At 44.2% G+C, this 20,093-nt stretch overlaps 2 protein-coding genes across 5 annotated transcripts in view; one reads left to right on the top strand and one right to left on the bottom strand.

Moving 5' to 3' along the window:
- TMEM141 (transmembrane protein 141) overlaps nt 1-19,875 on the bottom strand; it is a 49,692-nt gene extending 29,817 nt beyond the window's left edge. Inside the window, exon 1 of one of the 2 annotated variants that reach the window (XM_069241428.1) lies at nt 19,664-19,875. In XM_069241428.1, coding sequence (XP_069097529.1) covers nt 19,664-19,729 — 66 coding nt within the window. In that variant the 5' untranslated portion in view covers nt 19,730-19,875. Of the gene's footprint in view, nt 1-18,884; nt 19,073-19,663 lie in introns of those variants that run through there. The other variant, XM_069241429.1, reaches the window with a different exon arrangement.
- TRAF2 (TNF receptor associated factor 2) overlaps nt 18,507-20,093 on the top strand; it is a 429,606-nt gene continuing 428,019 nt past the window's right edge. For all 3 annotated transcript variants that reach the window (XM_069241424.1, XM_069241427.1, XM_069241425.1), the window contains exons 1-2: nt 18,507-18,604; nt 19,828-19,894. The gene's annotated coding sequence lies outside the window, so the exon portion shown is untranslated. The remainder of the gene's footprint in view (nt 18,605-19,827; nt 19,895-20,093) is intronic.

Here is a 20,093-nt window from a genome sequence, read left to right as displayed (position 1 = left end):
AGCCTAGGATATGGCTCGAAAATGGGTTCAGTCGAGTAAGCATCCTTTAGGTCAAGACACATCATACAATCTTTTTGCCGCAAATTATCTCTGAGAAGGTGAACTCCCTCCATCTTGAAGTAGTGGTACTTAAGCCAGGATTTTAACTCTCTCAGATTTACCACAACTCTGTACCTTCTTCCTTTTTTTGTCCATGACAAACATATTGCTGTGGAGCCTGTGAGAGTGCAGAGCGGTCTTGTAGATGGCCCCTTTTAGGAATAACTGGGAGATTTCCTGAGATATAGGGCCTGATTCTAACTTTGGAGGACTGTGCTAAACCGTCCCAAAAGTGGCGGATATACCACCTACCGTATTACGAGTCCATTATATCCTATGGAACTCGTAATACGGTAGGTGGTATATCCGCCACTTTTGGGACGGTTTAACACTGTCCTCCAAAGTTAGAATCAGGCCCTTAATGTCCTTCGGGGAAAAGCAAAACAAAATGGTCTTGGGTAGACATACTGTGAGGCACACTACAAAACTCAAGGCAGAAGCCTTGAATGTCTTCAAGATCCAAACATCATTCATCAGTATTCCAATTCAGTGAAAACACTGTCACATGCCCCACCCGAGAAACATACTAAGGATGAACTGAGGTTCTTTGGTTGAAGTCTCCGCTGATGGCTCCTCTGTAGTTTCCTCTGGCAGTGGCCTCTGATGTTTCTATCCCATCATGGAGTAGAAATTCCTAAATCTTTCTTGGTCGCATCAAGTGTTTCTTCTTCTGAAGCCTGAACCCCCTTGAGGACGGTGCTGCAGGAAACAACCAGCCGAACATCCTCCTCCTCGACCAGTATTTCCAAAAAGGCCTTGACTAAAGAGCTTCTTCATTGAAAGTTGAACTTTATCCAAGGCTGTGAATGTGTTGACAAATTTGCCCGATTCCTTCATAAAGGGTTCTCCAGAAAGGAAACCCCTTCTACTGGGCCACCTTACAAAGATGCTAAATTACCTTAGTTTTGACTCCTATGGGAATAGAAAGGCGCTATTCGGTTGAGGTAACTAAGTTGCATTGCCAAGAAGGCAGATGGACAATGTGCCCAATCTGCCAGAACCTCAGGATTCATTGCCAGACTTTCGTTCTTTGCTTTGACTGCTAAAACAAATATTTTAGTTGGAGGGATGGCTAGGACAAACAGCTTATCTTGGAACCCTCACCACACTCTGCCTATTTGTATTTCGGGATCTTGCAAGACTTTCCCCCATAAAGGTGGACATTTTGGGTCGACCTCTGCATAAGCCACCACCTTTCCTTATATAGTGGGCCGTGGGCAATTTCCTCACAACTTATTTCTAACCTTCATGTCAAGGGGCTCGTAGAGGCATAATTGCACATAGAGAGCTAATTTAGGAGAAGGGGACCAATGTGCAGATCTGGAGTTGATCAAGTCTTCTGGTGAAAACATTTCAAGGAGGGCTCTCTTGGCCACTCTCCCCTCTTCCATGGGTATCTTATTTCTTTTAGCTGCAAGCAACAGGCTCCAATGCCTATCAGTATCTACGTCGGATTCTGAGTCGCCAATGCCCAGGGAGTAGAACTCTTTATCATCTTAACAATTGTCAGCTTGGGCATCATAGTGATTGTTCTCCGTCTTCAGCCAATTGGGACTTCAGGGCACTGAAATCATCTGGGAGTAGTGCCTTTGAGCCCTTCACAAATGCTCTTCAATAGGCTTCACTGTGAAGGAAATGGATTTGTGGACTGAGGCTTGAACCGACGAGTTAATAGAGTCAGACAGATGCTTATCAACAAAATAATTGGGTTCTTCCTCAGCAAAACTGATCTGGACAATGCTAATATCTGCCTGAGAAGTCATTGTCTAGGACGAACCAGTGGTACTCGGGGTAACGAGGTGCAGTTAGTGTGAGATGACCCCTAAAGACTGATGAACAGTCCGTTGGTCTTAGGAGTCACTGGAGTAGAGAGTAAAAAGCTACTTACCCCTGGCAGATTATTGAGATATTAAAATAGTTATGTTTTGCTTCACTAATGACCAAGCTGAAACACTCATGCACTGACAAAAATCTCTGGAATGCGCTTCTTAGTCCTAGTCTAAAGAAGACATTTATTACTTCACTTCGCAAGGTTCGTAAAAGAAGGTCAGCATGCTGAAAGCACACGTTTAAAAAAGGTCACAGCAATGAAATGAAAACATGGACAAATGATTCTCTACTGCAATATACACAGCAAATATATGTATCTATATTATAATGCAAAGCAAATAATGAACTAAAAAAGATGCATCACCGTGAGGCAAGGGCACAACTGCTTCATCTCCCTCCTATTCAGCATCAGAGTGCCAGATCCCAGAATTGATCGAGGAGAGAGATCAATTATCCTCACGGGAAGGATGACACACCCCAGCGTCCTGGGCATGCCTAAGATCTGAAACACTCTCAGTCCCCAATCCATCTACTCTCGGCCTCTTTTACTTTGAACAAACAAGAGAGGAAAAGTCTAGAACCTCCCTCTCACTGCAGAAGTTTATTATTAAAAAATGCTGATTCTTTTAGGCCAGCTTTGAAAATAACATGTCAGGACTTTGCCACAATCCCAAGGTGCCACTTCAAAACAAGACCGTTCCCTGCCGTCTTAGTACATTCTTATCAGCCTAAGCCCTTGGTGGGAAAGAACACAAAAAATAAAAACATGAGCATATTGTACAAGGTGGAAAACTACTTGCAGCTTTTAACGTGGCAGTGGCTAATGCTAAAATAAAGTCAATAGGCAAAACGAAGTCAGTGATCAAAACATACATATCATTACAGGGTGGGAAGGCACCGGCTTCTTTTTACGGCCAAGCCGCTGACAGAATTTACAACCTTCACTGAGGGCATGAAGGGGAGCAATTCAGAATAACCATAAAAGAAGAAGCCAAGCCTCAAATTGCTGCCTAGGGTGTCTATTGAAAATGGCACCCATGGCGTCTATGAGGATGCCCAGCTTGTGGACGGGGCATAGAGGCTGCAAGTGGCCATGATGGAGAGAGAGAGAGAAGGCGGCTTCAGAGGGTGGCCGGGCACAAGGAAGCAGAGCTAAATCACCTGCTGCGAAGCAAATGTATAAGCATGAAGAAACCAGATGATACTGTAACATGGTCGGAGGACAGCAGCAGCCGCCCAATAGCAGCTAACATGTTGTGAGGGGCAACAAAATTAACAAACAGAAATTTGTAATCTGAAAAAAAAATCAACTAGGCCAATAAGAAATGTCACCTACACACAGAACTTAAAATACTGACAATAAGCACAGGAAAATAATGTCAGGCTCTTATCTGAGCTGCTAGAAAACAGGAAGTGAGATGTTCTAAAGGTTGCTTTCATCTACATGGACCTCTCATAATCCCCCCCTTTGTGCCCTTAATAGAACTGAACTCTTTCCGATGTAAAAGCTAAGAAATTTTACACTCATAGTCTGTCCTCAACTCTTCCTGATTTTTTTCTATTTCATGAAATGACACTAGAATACAGATTCCCTGCCAAGCTAGGGGTCTACATCAAATGAGACTTCACGGTGCCTGGAACAAGCAAGGTGAAGTTGTCCCTCGTGGGAGCTTCAGAAAGGTATTGAGGAAAAGAAGGCACAATATTCACCTCCAGTCCTGACACAGAACTATACCACCCCTAAAGGGGCAGAGTTAGGTCATATGCAATCTAACTTCCTAGTTTTTGTTACTGTAGTGAGGTGGGGATAATATCATAAGTAATACCACAGTTACTTACCGGCAATTTTCATTACCTTTAATCCTTCTCTTCCTCATGAGTCATTACAAAGTTAGGAGATGTTACCTCATGGCAGAAACAAAGCAGAGTGGTACACCTACTGCCATAAAGGGGGACAGGTATTCCTGGTTCATCCTGACAAGCCCTTGTCAAAGAACTAAAAGGAGGGTGAGTGGGTGGGATGTAATGACTATGAAGATATGAACTACGGATAATGAAGATTACTGGTAAGTAACTGCGGCATTACCCCATCATCCGTAGTCATTACAAAATTAGATATATCAAAGCTGAAGTAATTTAGCAAACAACAAAAAGATCATAAAACCACTTTACGTATTAAACATGCTAGGTTTCATGCATGTCAAAAGACCAAACTGCAGTGCACAATTCACAAAGTTATAATGCTGAGTTCTAAAGTCTTTTCTCTAAATTCAACTGTAAATCGGCGACAATATTCGGGTGGTAATGCTTAAGAAAAAAAGCATGTTCCGATGATCAAGTAGCCTCCCTACAACATATGCTGGATTGATACTCCCTGAAATTCTTCACAGGAAGTAGCCACAGCCCCTAAGCACATTCCTTGAACCAGAAGACCTTCGGGACTGTCTTGCAAAGCCAGTAGGATGGTTAAATATATATTCATCTGCTGAGTCACAGCAATAGCATTCTTACCCCTTCCCAACTGCCAGAAAGTCAAAAAAATAAATAATCATTTTCTTGAATTAGTATGACCTGCAGGGCTCGAAAAATCTACTCAACCACTATCTATGGTGAGTTTTATTTTATAAGGTCGAGCTATTTTTAGATTCCACTCGACTCTTCTGGCGAGTGGACAAAGAATTCGCAATCAAGATGCGTTTAAATCTTATTCTTGTCACATTTTCTCTGTGTTCAGAAACAGAGGGCCAAAGGTCAGTTTATCTTCTTGCAATGCAAATACATTTTCTTCTGACTGCTGAGTTCCAGGATTTTGTAAGGTAAACTGTCTGACCTATGTGAAATCAAAGGCTTTTGCTATCAGTTGTTTCCTAAAACTCAACATTTATATCACTAAGTCAACTTTACAAACATCTCAAAACATATTTCAGTAGCTGTGAAAGTCAATTTTTTCTACATTTGTGTGATGAAAATAATTTTAATAGAATTTTTAAAAAGTCAGAACACTTTTCTTGGTGTTGCGCAAATGATAAATGTTTTCTGAAACCTAATTTTCACAGATTATTGTTAATACACTATATAGTTTTATCAATGAAGCTGCAAGTTAGTGGGAAGGTTTTTGGATATTTCTTGGAAATGTACTGTCTGTAAATGACAGTGCGCTACCACATCATGCTTTAGTAATATATTTATTAAAAATTAGTGTTTAAACAAATTGAGAAAAACTCCTGCCCTGATGGCAAAGTTATTAGTAAATTAAGAGGCAAGTCATGCATGGATCATGTGTACCCCATATGTGGGCTAGATTTACTATACATGGGGCAAACGTTTTGTGTATTCAACCAAACAAAAGAGGATTTTTTTAACAGCAGAAATGCTGAACTCACATATTTAAAGGTGCACATATGCGAGAATGAAGAAAAAGGTGACTGTAAAATACAATATTTGCCTAGGATCACACAACTTGAGACCTGTTTCCAGGTCAAGTACATTATAATTAGGTTGAGTAGATTATTCAAGAAGGGGGCATGGCCTGCAGCCGATGAAGCTGCACGCCTAGTGCGACGCTCTGGGGCCACGAATGGGGCCGAGCTGTAATACTAGCGCTTCCAAGCCCCTTAAGAATACAGCCAAGACGCAAGGAATAGAGGCTGCAGAGAAAATATCGCGAGCCCTCGCCGACCGCGAGGAATCAAAATGGCAGCCGCCTCCAGGCCTTGGATTGGCTGAACCCCGGACTTGTAGGAGAGAAGCTGGGAGCCCACTTAGAGCGAGAGGGACCGGCCCACACCCCTGGACCGTTCCGGCGACACCCCCTCGCTTCCGCAGAGTATGAGGAGGGGGCAAGATCGAAAGTGCGAGGCCGAGAGGTGACGCGCCGACGCGCCTTGGAGAGCGGACGGCCCGCATGGCTCGCCCGGGAGCCGGTCTGTCAGGAGGAATCAGAGTAAGAGAGGATCCCACCGGGCGGCCTGGTGACACTGAGGGAGCCCCTTACTCCCACGTCGTGCGAGGTACGGAGTCGGGGGAACAGGAGAAGGGGGAAGCCACAACAGAGGGAGCGCGGGATGCACGGCCTGCGCACCCGATCCCAGCACTATCCTGGTGGGGGCCCCCTGAGCCGCAACCTTAACGAACTCTAGAAGGGGAAACTACAAGACAACGCCAACTGCCCTGGAGGTGAGGGCGGCAGGAGTAACACGAGTTTGGCCCTATATTAAGCGCCCTGAACACTTACAGGCACACCAGATAACGACACGAAGGGGGGGGGGACCCAGAAAACATTCACGTGCCCCCCCAGCTGCGCGAGCGAGTAACGGAGGGGCACTGTACATTCAACCCCATAACACCTGGAGGCGCTGAACACTACGCTTGGGCATGGCAAGTGCTGGAGGGGTAGAGTGCCGAACACTGCTATAAGGAACTAGTTCTCCCCCCACTGCTACTTGACGAAGAATTTCGGAAGTAGCCAAAAAGACCTATATCATAGTTGGTGCACAAAGCCCGGGCCATTAGTAGCCGAGACCACCTGCATTAGTGAACAAGCACCTGTCCTTGATGATGGGCAAGCCCAAAAGACGAGAGGGGCAGGACACGGAGAACCCCACCGGCACCCAGATTTCAGATCAGTCCCATAAAACAAACTCTCAGGACAGCACGACCCACCAGGAAACAACCCTCGACACGGTGCTTCTGGCCATCAGAGAATCTCGAGAAGCACTTGAACAGAAAATAGATAACCTGTCGGTGGACCTCTCCCTGCTGCCCGACGACCACCGCAGACTCACAGAGAGAGTGGGAACAAATGAAAAAGTGCTTGAGATTGTGTCCTCAACGAGAAGTCATCTACCAAAGAAATTCTGGACATTACCTCTTGTGTAAAGGCCCTAGAATCAAGAGCGGAAGACGCTGAAAACCGCGCCCGCAGGAGTAACTTAAGATTGATTGGCATTCCAGAAGGAGCGGAAACAGCGGCAGCGAGCATGGAATCCTTCTTAGAAAACTGGATCAAAATCACAATTCCTCCTGAAGGTTTATCCTTGTTTTTTGCCATAGAAAGAGCCCATAGGGTGCCCGGGAGACCTCCTCCCCCTGGGGCAAGAGCTCACCCAATAGTGGCAAAACTCCTGCACTTTAAAGACAGAGATTACATTCTGGCACAATCACGCCTGAAAGGCGAAATCATATTAAATAACCAGTGGGTTATGCTCTTTCCGGACTTCACCATAAGCACACAGGAACAGAGGGCTTCTTTCAATAACCCCAAACGTATCCTCCGCGAAAATGGAATCAAATATGCAATGCTTTTCCCGGCCAAACTTAGAGTGGAATATGAAGGGAAGTCACATTTTTTTACCTCCCCACAAGTACTTGAGGAATGGCTGGAATCCAAGAACATCATATCCCCAGGCCCCCGAGGAGAGACGCGTAGTACAACTTCCAGAAAGCGCAGGAGATCCTCCAAACGAAACAAAGAGATTGCTCCTCCGAGACACCAGGCTCTTCGAGAAATGCGAGAAGCAGTGGATGCAGCTGCGGCACTGAGCGGAGGCTTCTTCTTCCCATCACAAAATTCTCGACACACCTCAGATCGCAACTCGAGCTGCGGGGGCTCATCGATCTTGTCGCGCAACACCCTCACCAGCCAACCAAAAGTGACTCAGATCCTCAGAAGAAATTATCTGACCCTCCACTGACAGAACTGGCAATAAAAGAAAGCTGTGGCGAGCCAACCGGCATGATCTGGCTAACTGGAAGTAGATTGCCTGGTGGACCCACACTCTGCACGACATGTGTAACAGTCTATTGGGCAGCTTAATTTAACCACGCTGGGCCCCGGAACCTGCCTGGAGTGTAGGCTCTCGGTCACTGGCACGCCACCCACCTATAGGATTTTAAGACAAGTTAAAATGGTTTGGACGGGGAAAGTTCCGATCACCGGTCCTGGGGAGAGGGAGTTGGGATTTGAATCTTTCAAGTTAATACAGGGAGTTAGTTATGCATTTATCATTTGTGTAGATGACAGTTCAAGTAGTAAAAATGTGCCTCCACTACACAAGCATACATGTAATAGCTCACATATCAACCTTTACCACTACAAGCTAAGTAACCAAAATGGGGACCACAACGTATAAAATAATAACCTGGAAGGTCAGAGGCCTAAACAACATATCCAAACGATATAAAGTATACAATCATTTAAAGCGCAGGGGTATCCACATAGCTTTATTACAAGAGACCCACCTGGTGGAACAGGAAGTTAACGCCCTTAAGAAACGATGGAGAGGCCAAATATTTGACACTAGATATTCAGCATTTGCAAGCGGAGTACTGATCTGGATTCGCCCGGGGGTGCCCTTTCAGGTCCTACACAAAATTATAGACAAAGATGGGAGAGCCGTAGTAGTATCGGGAGATTAGGAGGAAGAGAAATAACACTAAGCGGGATGTACGCACCCAATCAGGAGAAATTCCTCGACAAATTGTCACTGGAAATAGGCTCACACCTGACGGGCCCCAACTTGATTGGGGGAGATTTTAACTGCATAGCCAATATTGACCTCGACAGATGGCACCCTCCCCTCACACACTCAACACTAAAAACCGCCAAATCATTTGCAGACTGGCAGAAACACTGGCAATTAAGAGACAGCTGGAGACAGCTCAATCCAAAAACTCGGGATTATTCATATTACTCTGCGGTACGCGACCTACATGTCAGGCTGGACACTTTCTTAGCTTCCCCTGAAATTCAAAATTAAGTAATTTCTATTGAATACCTGAGTCGTACAATCTCTGATCATAACCCCTTGATGTTGTCGCTGTCTTGGGGAAGGGTGAAAGTGACGATTCCAAGATGAGGCACTCAAACACCTCTTGCATACAACCATAGTAGAGTTTTTTAAATAAAACACGCAGACAGCATCCTCCAGATCCATTGAATGGGAAGCATTCAAGACGGTTATAAGGCGCACCTGTATTAGTGAGAACATAGGGGTCTGGAAATCAATGGAAAATAGGCTCCACAGATTGGAGGACTCCCAGGATTCGATGGACTCCCACTTGAGTTCTACCTCCTATACCAGGATCTGTTAGCCCCACACCTCAGTGCAGTATACACGGAAGCATGGAACAGTAAGGACCTGCCCCAATCTACTAATGAAGCCATCATGATCCCCTTATTAAAACCTGACAGGCCACCAACTGATGTCTGCTCCTATCGCCCATTGTCCACGCTTAATATAAACTATAAAATATTAAGCCGGATATTAGCGAACAGACTTTTGCCCCATATGTCATCACTAACCCACCAAGATCAGTCCGGTTTTATCCCACAACACAGCACAGCACAAAATATTAGGCGCCTGGTGTCTGTTCTCCATTCCATACCCCCGGAAATGTCAGTCAGCTGTCATCTCGCTAGACATAGAGAAGGCATTCGACTGCCTGCGATGGGACTACCTGGAACAGGTCATGCTGAAATTGGGAATGGGAGAGGGATTTACACGTTGGACTAAGCTATTGTACTCAAATCCAACTGCTAGAGTGAAAACAGGTAGCACTATTTCCGACTCCTTTTCGATAGGTAGGGCAACTAGACAGGGTTGCCCATTATCCCCTCTCCTTTTCGCAGTGGCAGAAGAGCCCCTGGCACAGATGGCCAGAACTGGGCGGCACTATAAAGGCATATCTATCAATAACTGGACACACTACATCGCCCTTTATGCTGACGACATGGTGCTCTTCCTTCTAAATTTGGAAGAAGACTTACCCGGAGCAATAACCATGCTAGAGAGCTTTGGAGTGGCTTCCGGACTCCGAATTAATTGGAGGAAGTCCACCATATTCCACGCACATAGAAGCACAACCGAACCGAATGAAACAAGAGGTTTGCCTTGGTCACCCACTACATTCAAATACCTAGGGGTAAACATATACCACACCAAGGAGGACCTCCTAGAAGGAAATATTCATAGAGCGCTTAGAGAAATTAGGACTAGCATGCGATTCTGGGAGACACTACCACTGACGGTGTCCGGCAGGACAGCCCTACTCAAAATGATAGTGCTTCCCAAAATGCTATACTACTTCTCTACTATCCCACTGGTAGTCCCAAAAGCAGTATTTAGAAGTATGGCATCTCTGTTTGCGAGCTTTATATGGGGATCTGGTAGGCATAGAATTGTACTAAATTTATTGCAGAGAACCACTGCTGAAGGTGGACTGGCGGCCCCAAACCTAGAAATGTATTATTGGGCAGGACAACTATGATGGCTAGCAAAACTCATCAGCGAAACTCCAGGGGCGAGGGAGCTACGGGTCACCCAAAAAAGTATTAGGGATAGTATTAAACCCCAGGAAGCAAAAACTGCAGCTGCCCATAGAGTGGGAATCAATTAGACACTGCTGGGAACAATTCTTTAAAAAAAAAAACAGTACAAAGGCTAACTACACTCCAGAAGCGCCCTTAGATTGCCTGGCATTTACTATGGGGGACCAAATGCTTAAAGGCCTTAATAAGCTTGGGGAAAATAACATTACAAAACTAGGGGACATATATGACAATGGGAGACTCCGCACTTACTCGGAGCTTCAAGCTCAGTTCAATCTTCCAACTGCACTGTTCCTCACATATAGCGTGATCACCAGAATTGCACAAAAGATCTGGGGGACAGCAGCCCTCGAACCCCCAATACACAGCGGCTGTAACATTCTTTGCACAATTGGGGAGAAGAAAGGAGTGATTTCAGAAATATACAAATCCCTACAAAGCAGTATATGCACACTCCTAAGCAAACTTAGAAACAAGTGGCAAACTGAATTAAACACACCCATTGAGGATGCTCAATGGGCAAGGATCACCTCATTTATTCGGTATCAAGAAATGCTAGATTAAAACGAATTAATTTATATATTTATCACAGGGCCTATCTAACACCGCAAATGATAACTAAAATAAACAATACAAATGAAGCAAGATGTCCTAGATGTGCCGAAATAGCAGCGGGACTAGTACACATGTTATGGAGTTGCTCGCAACTCAGCTCATACTGGACAGAGATCTTTCGGAGAATCTCCACCTGCACTGACAGGACGATTTCCATGTCCCCGATGGTGGCATTATTCGGAGACTTTCTGCGCCCTGCAGCTCCCAAAAAATCAAATACATTTATTGATCTAGCTCTTGCACTGGCCAAAAGAGAAATCACCTCACACTGGAAAGACCCAGCGGGCCCGCAGATTAAAAGCTGGCAGGAAGCAATAGAAAAATGGGCAGAAACTGAGGGAATAGTGCTACTAAGAGAAGCGCTCCAGGGACGGAGACCAAGTGATAGCGCAACACAATGGGATGCATTACTGGAGAGTTTGAAAACCCTGAACGACCCAACACCAGAAAATGCCCCGACGGCCTCAGTCGCTGAATCAGAAACAGCTCCCACACCGACAACATAAAACTTTGGACGCGTACACTGTACGGATTAGCCCATCAAGAACTGTCATCAACAGAACTCAAAGCATTGATTTAAGTGCAATATGGGGGAGATGGAGTTCATTGCTAAAATTGGGGAATATACTGTTTAAGGTTAAAAAACAATAAAATACATTAAAAAAAAAAAAAAAAAAAAAGAGATTATTCAAGCTTCTCAACCCGCAGGTCTAGTAACATTTTTATGACTTTTCGAGGCCTGACTTGTGAACATAATTCAAAAGAGCTCTTTTATTATCCAGTGTGTTCAACAAGTCGTCTGCATTAGAGGGAGAAGGACAGTAATAAGTAAAAATTATTTATTGAGCTCTATGGAAGACAGAATTTATTTTAGAAACATATGTAGCATCAGGTTTTAGACTGATTTTATCTTCTATAAATTTAATAAAGAAGGACAACACCGTAAAGCCCCCATTTCATCAATCCTCCAAGCTGGGGTGATACCCACCAAGAAAATAACCTTGAAAGATAGATATTTCAAGTCTAACCTTTACAAAGACTCAAAATGATGAGACTGGAAGAATCTTGAAACTGTAGGAAGGTCCCGTTCCAGCAAGATAGGCTTTTGCATAGGTCTCACCACTGAAAATCTCTTTAAAAATCTAGAAATTAAAGAATCCGCCAAAGAAGAAGGTTCAGAGAATGTATAAAGCCTTTACAGAGACCCATTGACACTTCAGAGTCGAGAGAGAAAGTTTTAAGTGAAAAGCATCCAGAACAAAAGCGCAAAAGAGCAGACAATTCACAAATAGGTGCTATAAGATTATGCGAAGAACTTCCAAGTGTCAAAAAACTTCAAGTGCCTTGAGTAAGATTTAACATGGAAGGTCTTCTGAATTACCTTCACCAAGGAACAGGATAGCTTATTTGCTAGGAGACTGGACTTTTCAATCTCAAAACTGACAGAGTGAGTTAGAGCCAGAGCTGAAGGTTTGAGAGGTGAAGGAGGCTTCAGAAGTACCCAGGCAGGAAAAACTGCCAGAGACTCCAAAAGGGCAAACTATGATCTCTGTAGTGAATATGGAACCAGAAGCATTAGCTCTCGCTTCTCCACTTGGAACTGGAGAGAAGCTGCTGTATCTACTGGAAAGGTGATAAGAACATAGAGAAATTGTAGGAAAGTCCTCCTTTTTGCCCTGGTCAGCCCCCACACTTTTTGGACAGGTACTGGTGGTTACTGACTCTTGGCTGTGCCCTGGGTACTGCTTACCAGTCCCAGGGCCAGTGCTCTGTGTAAAGTGGATATGCAAATTAGGCTAATTATAATTGGCTAAGTTAACCTACCTATAACTCCCTAGTATATGGTAGGGCATGTAGGTTTAGGGGCCACAGCATAGGTAGTGCACCCACAGGTGCACTGCTGAGGTGCCCAGTGTCATTTTAAAGGCAGGCCCGCCTTGCTGGCTGCTTTTATATTAAAGTTATATGCAAATTCGACTTTGGAATTAAAAGTAGTTCCAAAGTCTTAAACTACCTTATTTTTACATATAAGTCACCCTTAAGGTGTGCCCTATGTGCCCCTAGGGCTGGGTGCCATGTAACTATAAGCAGGGACCTTATAAAAGTATAAAAGTGGTTCTATAAGCCCTGGTGAGGTAAAAACAACCAAATTCGTTTTTCCCTCATTGTAGTGAATGGCCTTCATAGGCTAGAATGGGGAGACTTTATTTTAATTTTAAAAGTCTGCTTAAATGACAGATACAAAGAGTATGGTATCAAATTAATTGTTATAATAAATCCCACAACTTCCAGTTGTTGGATTTAATATAACTTGTTCAGGTAAAAAGTTTTAAACTTTACCTGAAAAGTTGCCAATTTCAGCCCTGCATTGTTTTTGCTGCTGTGCCCTGATTGGCCAGGCTGCCTTAATGAGGTGTGAAGTGGCCTGGTTTCACACAAAGGGATGTGCCTGTGGGAGTGAAACTCCCCTCAGCAGATGGTGAGGCAGGAAGGGGGAGGGCTGCCAAACTGGTCTTCAAAGGCAGCGAAGGACATTTGGAGCAACCCAGCAACACCCCCATATCCTGCAACCCCAAACAACTAGGTGCCCCCTTTATTAGATTAGGAGAGGGCAGGAGAGGGGTGTGTTTATGATTTTTAGCCACACCAGTGGGTGGGCTCAGCCAGATGTAACCTCCAAAAATCATTTTCAGCCATGGTGGATTTTTGAAGAATGTTGCCTCCTGGGACTGATTTTTGCCACACTTCCCAGGAAGTGGTCATCACAGGGGGAAGGGGACCCTGCACCTGATTGGAGAATCAGGACCCCCCTGTTTTTCACCCAGGAGCAAGGATAAAACTGGCAGACCAGCACCCACACCTCAGATCCCCATCAGATTCCAACAAGGAAGAACCAAAGGAGAAGAAGGACTGCCCTGCTGGACCCCTGGCCTGCACCTGGAACCTGCACTCTGAAGGACTGCACCAGATGCACACTTGGGCTTCACCACAAGAAGGACTTTGCCTGGCTTCAACTGGTTCAAGGAGGGACTCCCTGTTTGCTACAGGTGAATAATTGCTAACCAGAGGCCCCTGCACCAACTCCTGAAGAAATCAACCAGCTGACCACTGCCCAGTGGCCAAAAAGGAGTTTGCGCCAGGTGCATTCTGGGAGTTGTAGTCCACACCCCCAGGGATCATCTTAGAGCTTCTGGACCGTTGGGGTGAGCTGTGGACCCTAAAAGAACCTTAAAGGAACATCTGGGAGAAGATCCAGACGTTTGGAGAACTTTTGAAAAAAAGCTCCATAGAGGGACCGACCCGCCGCAGCAACTCTAGCCGGCTTGCCTCAACTGCGACCCGGCCTGATTTGCAGGTTCGTCCCGGTGAAGAAAATCTCCAAAAAAGAGACTAAGTCTGAACGTACAAAGTTGACCGGGACCTCCTAGCCAGGAGGTTGGATTGGTCTGGCAGGTTCGTCCCACTGAAGAAAATCTTCAGAAAAACAACTAAGTGCGAAGGTAAACTTTTGACCGAGGCCTCCCGCGGCCTGTAGCCGAGTCGGGCTCCATCGCGGTCGGCCTTAAACTTTGATTTTTTCCGGTCAAGGTGCAACCAGATGACCCGATTGGCGCTTTTGTTGCTAGGCGCTAAAAAAACAATAATTCTTTAAAAATTCATGCCTCCGGTGCCCCTTATCCGATTTTATTTGTTTCATTTTTAAGATAAAAATATAATCTATTTTTATAAATTGGTTTTGGATTTTTAAACTGTTTCCTGTGTTTTATTTAATTACTGTCTTGTGATATCTGTATGCTTTACACTCTGTCTCCTAAGTTAAGCCTTGTCGCTTGTTGCCAAGCTACCAAGGGTTGAAATAAGTCGAAAGTCAGGGCACTCATGAATCACAATCGTTATGTTAAAGATGTAGAGAGTCCATATTGTAATGGTAAAAAAATTTGTACAATTGGAAATCATGAAAACAGGATCTTCAATTTAATCTCAAAAGATAAGTTACAACACAGTGATAGGAAACGATCCTTAAGGTTAATATATCTGTGACTATGACAGCCGATAAGTAGTCATGTAGCTACCAAGGGTTGAGCTGGGTTTAATTTAATGAGACCTAACTGGACCTAAGTGGAGGTTAGTGGCCTATTGCTAAGTGTAGGTAGTTACCTGCCCTTACCAATAACCCATTTTCCAACAGAAATCAATTTGGCCACTTTGTCACCAATGCGTCTACTAGCCAAGCTCCCTCTGGAAATATAGAGCAAAACCTGCAAAGGTGGCTATTATCCGTTGTCTCAAAAGGACCCAGATTAGATTTCCAGAACCGTCAGCATATAATTGGAAACTTTAATCTTAACAATGTAATCTCCTGAAAAGATGGAAACGTCCTACTGAGGCTCTCAGCCATTAGACTCAATTCCTTTCAAATGAAATGCTGACACATTCAACAAGTTCTTCTCTGCCCGAGTGGTTCACAGGGTTGCTATCAAATTGAGACGCCTGGAATGAGTGCTGCCCTGATGATTCATATAAAAGACTGGAACCGTGTGTTGTGTCTTGATTATCACATTCCTTCAGAGCAGAAGATGTTGAAAATACTTCAAGGCTCAGGACTTGCAACTCTCCAGGAATTTGATTTGACAGGTATTGTCCAACAGTGCTGCACCCAACCAAGACTGTTGGTGTCTGCAGTTTGCCCTATGGAGACACTAGGTGCATCCTCACTCCCCTGGAAAGATTCTGGACTTCAAACCGTCAACGAAGGCTGTGTTTGACCTCTGGTGACTAAAGAGCGATCTTGTCTAACAAGCCTGCTGCTGAAGACCAGTGGCTGCTTGGTTGTCACTCGGAATAACGATGGTGAAGCTTAACCTACTGAACAGTATGAACAGCTGCTGCCATGTGGCCCTGAACTTCTAACCACAACACAGCAAGGGCATGTAACCTGGAGAGAAGTTCAAGTACTGCAAACCTAAAGACACAAGATCCTCTTTTATGGAAAAAACACTCTCCCTAGATCCATCCTGACCCCAAGCCCCAATTAACCCCAGATCTTTGGCTAGAGAAAGTTTGCATTGGAGATGTTCAGTAGGAGGCCCAGACAAGAAACTGATGTTTTTGTTTATTCCAAAAACAGATGGATTTTGTCTAAGTTTGCTGCACACAGCAACCACTCATCCAGGTACTGGAAGACAGGGATACCCAGGAGATGTAGATGTGCCACTAGTGGCATCATTAATTGCATAAACACTCTGAAGGGGACTGTAGGCGAAAGAGGAGAACTTTGAATTGCCAATTAAGGTCTTCTACTGCAACCTGCAAGAACCTGTGATGACACTTTGCAATAAGAATACGCAAGTACGTGTCCATGGGATACAAGGGTATGAGAAAATAATCGGCTAGTACTAGAAGAATAATCTTCTGCAAGGTTTCTATCTTGAATGTGATGTTTGGGTTACGCTGTTGAGGTTTTTTAAGTCAATGACCAACAGAAAAACCCCTGAAGACTTTGAGACTAAAAGACAATTGTGTACACTGCCTTCCGCACTTCCACCTTGGGGAGTAGAACAATTGATCCCTTCTTCTGAAGAGCTAAAGCATCCTTCAGTAAGGCCTCCCTTCTGACTGGATCTCAAAGCAGTGGATATGTATGGTCCAAGTACAAATGGGGACTGACAAGAACTCTATCACGCACCACTTCCTGACAATTTTAAGAACCCAACAACCAGTCGTTTTCATTTCTCATCGAGAAATGAATTGCCGAATCTGTCCTCCGATGGAGAGTAATTTGTGTCAGCGTAATCAGGAATGCTGATTTTTAAAACCTGCATCCTAATTTTATTTCTTAAAGGAATTAAAAGAAGATCATTTGTCTTGAGACTTAGCAGGTTGATCTTGGCTCTGTTGCTTCCCTAAAGGTTGGCAAAAAGATTTCACATTTGAAGAACTTGAACCTGTAGAAGGTTGACGTTGGAAGGCAGAAGAATCATTTCTTTCCTTTAAGTAAGGTTAAAAAAATACAAAAACAACAACAACAAAAAACAATAGAGATTATCTTCTAGCTCAACATTACATAATCTGGAACCTCCAAAATGCATCTTAAGTGCAGTTGCTCTGAGCTGTGTCAGTGTTCAAGTCCTTGAGGCATGGATTTCTCCTGGCTGCTAAGCCTCTTCCGCAAGAGCTTCTGACTTTAGAGATAAAAACGCTATCTAGTGCTCCATATCCTCCAATAAAGGCAGACAACCTGCTTCTAAATTGCTGCAAATAGTTTTAGTTTTTTAAATCCGTGATCAGAGACTGGGCTGTATAAGCCCTTTAAACACCTGCCTGTTAACCAAAACAAAATAAAAATAAATCCTGAGCACAGAGTCCATTACTTTATCTGATGTGTCCTCCAGAATATTCTCCTCTGCTTCAGATGAACAGCCTACCAGACTTGCCACAACGGAATCCACATGCATAATTTCTGGCAAAATTGTGTCCATATTCACCAGAGGATAGAGACTGGTCATGAATCTTGGTATTGTGATTCTATCAGGATATTTCTACTCTTGTTTCACAACACCCATAATGAACTGATGAATCGTCAACACCAAATTAGAAGGCTTTTGAAATTGCCTTAGGAGGCTAATGAACCCATCTTGTCAACAGGAGAAAAGTTCATATTTCCCTAATATGGGCCAACAAATCCGTCACCATATCCTCGATGATGTACTTGCCTTTTAAGTCTATGGAAAGAGCCTCAACAGCTGTGTCTCAGTCTCCTGTATAGGAACCTGCCTCTGGGTTCTTTTTCAGGGATGAAGCAGATGAATCATCCTTTAAGGTAGCCTAAGTCTGGAGAACAATCCTCCAAATACTCTCCTTTTCCTCCATTTCTTCTGCGTTTTGGAGAAGGAGGGTGCTCAGGAGAATGAGAAGAGGGTGGTAAAGTATGCCTTCTTTTAGTATGAATGCATGCCATGTTCAAAGACACAGAGATAAGCCAATCTAGTAATACTGCTCTGCACATCGTATATGTATCTAAAAACGCTCGCTTTCGAAATCACAGGTTTCAGTGCGGATTTAAATGGAAATACAGAAGTACAGATGCTCAGTCTTTAGAGTGCCGGTTAGTTCCTTGGAAGTGCCGGTACTCTCCTATTAAATGTGTGGCATCAGATCAGAAAAGTGCAGGTACTCTCCCTTTCAAATTGAAGAAGTGCCGGTTCTCAATACCGTAGAGCACCTGCCCATTTAAAGCACTTCAGTGATCACAAAGTTTAAGATTTTAAATAACATAGCGGGGTGCGCTATCTGCCGCTCTGTATAAAAACAGCTTATCATTATTAAACTTCAATTGTTTACAGAAGCGTCCGATAATGCAGATGAGCAAGAGTGGAAGGGCAGTTGTGATACGTCTGTTGAAATGTGCGTGAGAAACTGCATTTTTCAAGTGGTTCGCTCACACTTCTTATAGGGCACCTTCGAGATCACAGCCAGCGCAAGGTGTACTGCCTCTTGACGCTCCCCCAGTATAGGGCAGATAACAAACCCGCTTTTCCTGCACAACCGGGAAAGTGTAGCCCAATTGTGAGTGATCTAGCCCAATCTGGCAACTCTGAAATGAAGTGAAAAAAGATACCCTGCTCCTGCGGATAAAGCGAAACGACACGCATGCGCAAGCCAGCCTGATCCCACCGCAATTGCGTGGACACTGTAGGGTCCTCAGGCAGCAGCCCCTCCCTGGTATGAGAGGTAAGCAAAGCCCAAATACAGCTAAAGCCCTGCAGGGACGTCCTGCGTCCTCGCTCCTGCCGTTACAGGAAACAAACAAAATAAAAGCACAGAAGTAACCAATAGTGGCAACCCCAATTACGGCACCCAGGTGGGTGGGCACATAGAACATCCAGTTTTATCCCTGGCGTCATGTAAAATAACCTTCTTCTGTAATGATGAGGGACGTAGGGTAGTAACCGGGACAAGGACAGCGGGGTCTACTATCTTTCGGCCAGGTTCGCGAAGCGATTGACCTTACCGGGTGCCTCGCAGCCACTGCATCGTCCACTCTGGACAGTCCTACGTTAACCATCTCCTTAAACTTAACAAGCAACAAAGAAAGATAAATAGTTAACTTTAAGGGCCAAGTCCAGGTACGCTCAATACATCAAAACGCCCTGGTGTTTGAAACTGCTTGCCGATGGGAATGCTGTTCGATGAAAAAAGAAAGGGGACAGGCAGTACTGCTTTGGGCGACCAGAGAAGTATTCCTTCCATCATTTAATTCTAAGGCCACCAGAAGAGCCGATGTAAATCACTCAGAGTTCAAGGAATTGTAGTTCCCATTCTTTCCGGGAAAATTATCGTCACTATTTATAGAGCCTAAATGAAATTTTTTTTTTTATATATTTGTATTCGATCTTCTGAATAAAAGATCCACTTTTTGCATAGCTCATCCCACTATATGTAAAATTATTTGCACCCACTTGCCTTCATAACTGTTCTTATGTTGGACCCCACATCAAGCCATCGAATCTGGCCACTTTATTTTTACACATAATGCGGAAAAATGTTACATTTCTAAGCGAACAAAAAAAATTGCAGCTTATTCACGGAAGTAGACTCGGGATGTGCTGTCTAAGTGAACCTTGTTTACGTTAGCTGGCAACAGTACATTAAAAACTTTCGCAACAAAAATTGGAATTTATTTCACTTGTTACCTATTTATGATACTGGTTAATGGGTCAGACAAAGGAAAGCAAACCAAATTCAATAAAATATTGTATTTTTGTGAACTATTAGCAAAAAGCTACTCACCTTTTCAACAAAACTGAAACTTCTTACTAGCACAATTAAAACTGCATGTTCCAATATGGCGGTCATTTTAGTATAACGGTAGACATTTCTGCAGGCCTTCAGGTAGTACCTTATCAAAACCAGGAAGTCTATTTTTAACGGACGTTTTTTTCATTTTCTATCAGGGTAACGTGACTCGGGAGTGGGTGTGGACTGCTAACCCTATGGAAGAAGCTTCGTTGCCTCTCCGAGGTGAGTGAGGGTTGGGAGGTAATGGTCTCGCGAGAGTGCCTGTTACGGAGGAGTCACGCACGATGAGGGGGTGCGGAGGGTATACGCACCACGGACAATAACACTTTTTGAGAACAGGGTACGCGCAGTATTTGTTCTTACTGTGGTTCCCAGCGACAGGCCGAGCACATTACCTTTCTTTTCACTGAACCCTTGCATC

This window comes from Pleurodeles waltl, chromosome 6 (assembly GCF_031143425.1).
Source record: "Pleurodeles waltl isolate 20211129_DDA chromosome 6, aPleWal1.hap1.20221129, whole genome shotgun sequence".
In the NCBI taxonomy this organism is placed as follows: domain Eukaryota; kingdom Metazoa; phylum Chordata; class Amphibia; order Caudata; family Salamandridae; genus Pleurodeles; species Pleurodeles waltl.
The sequence above is the reverse complement of the archived record's forward strand: the minus strand, read 5'-3'. Positions and strand labels throughout refer to the sequence as shown.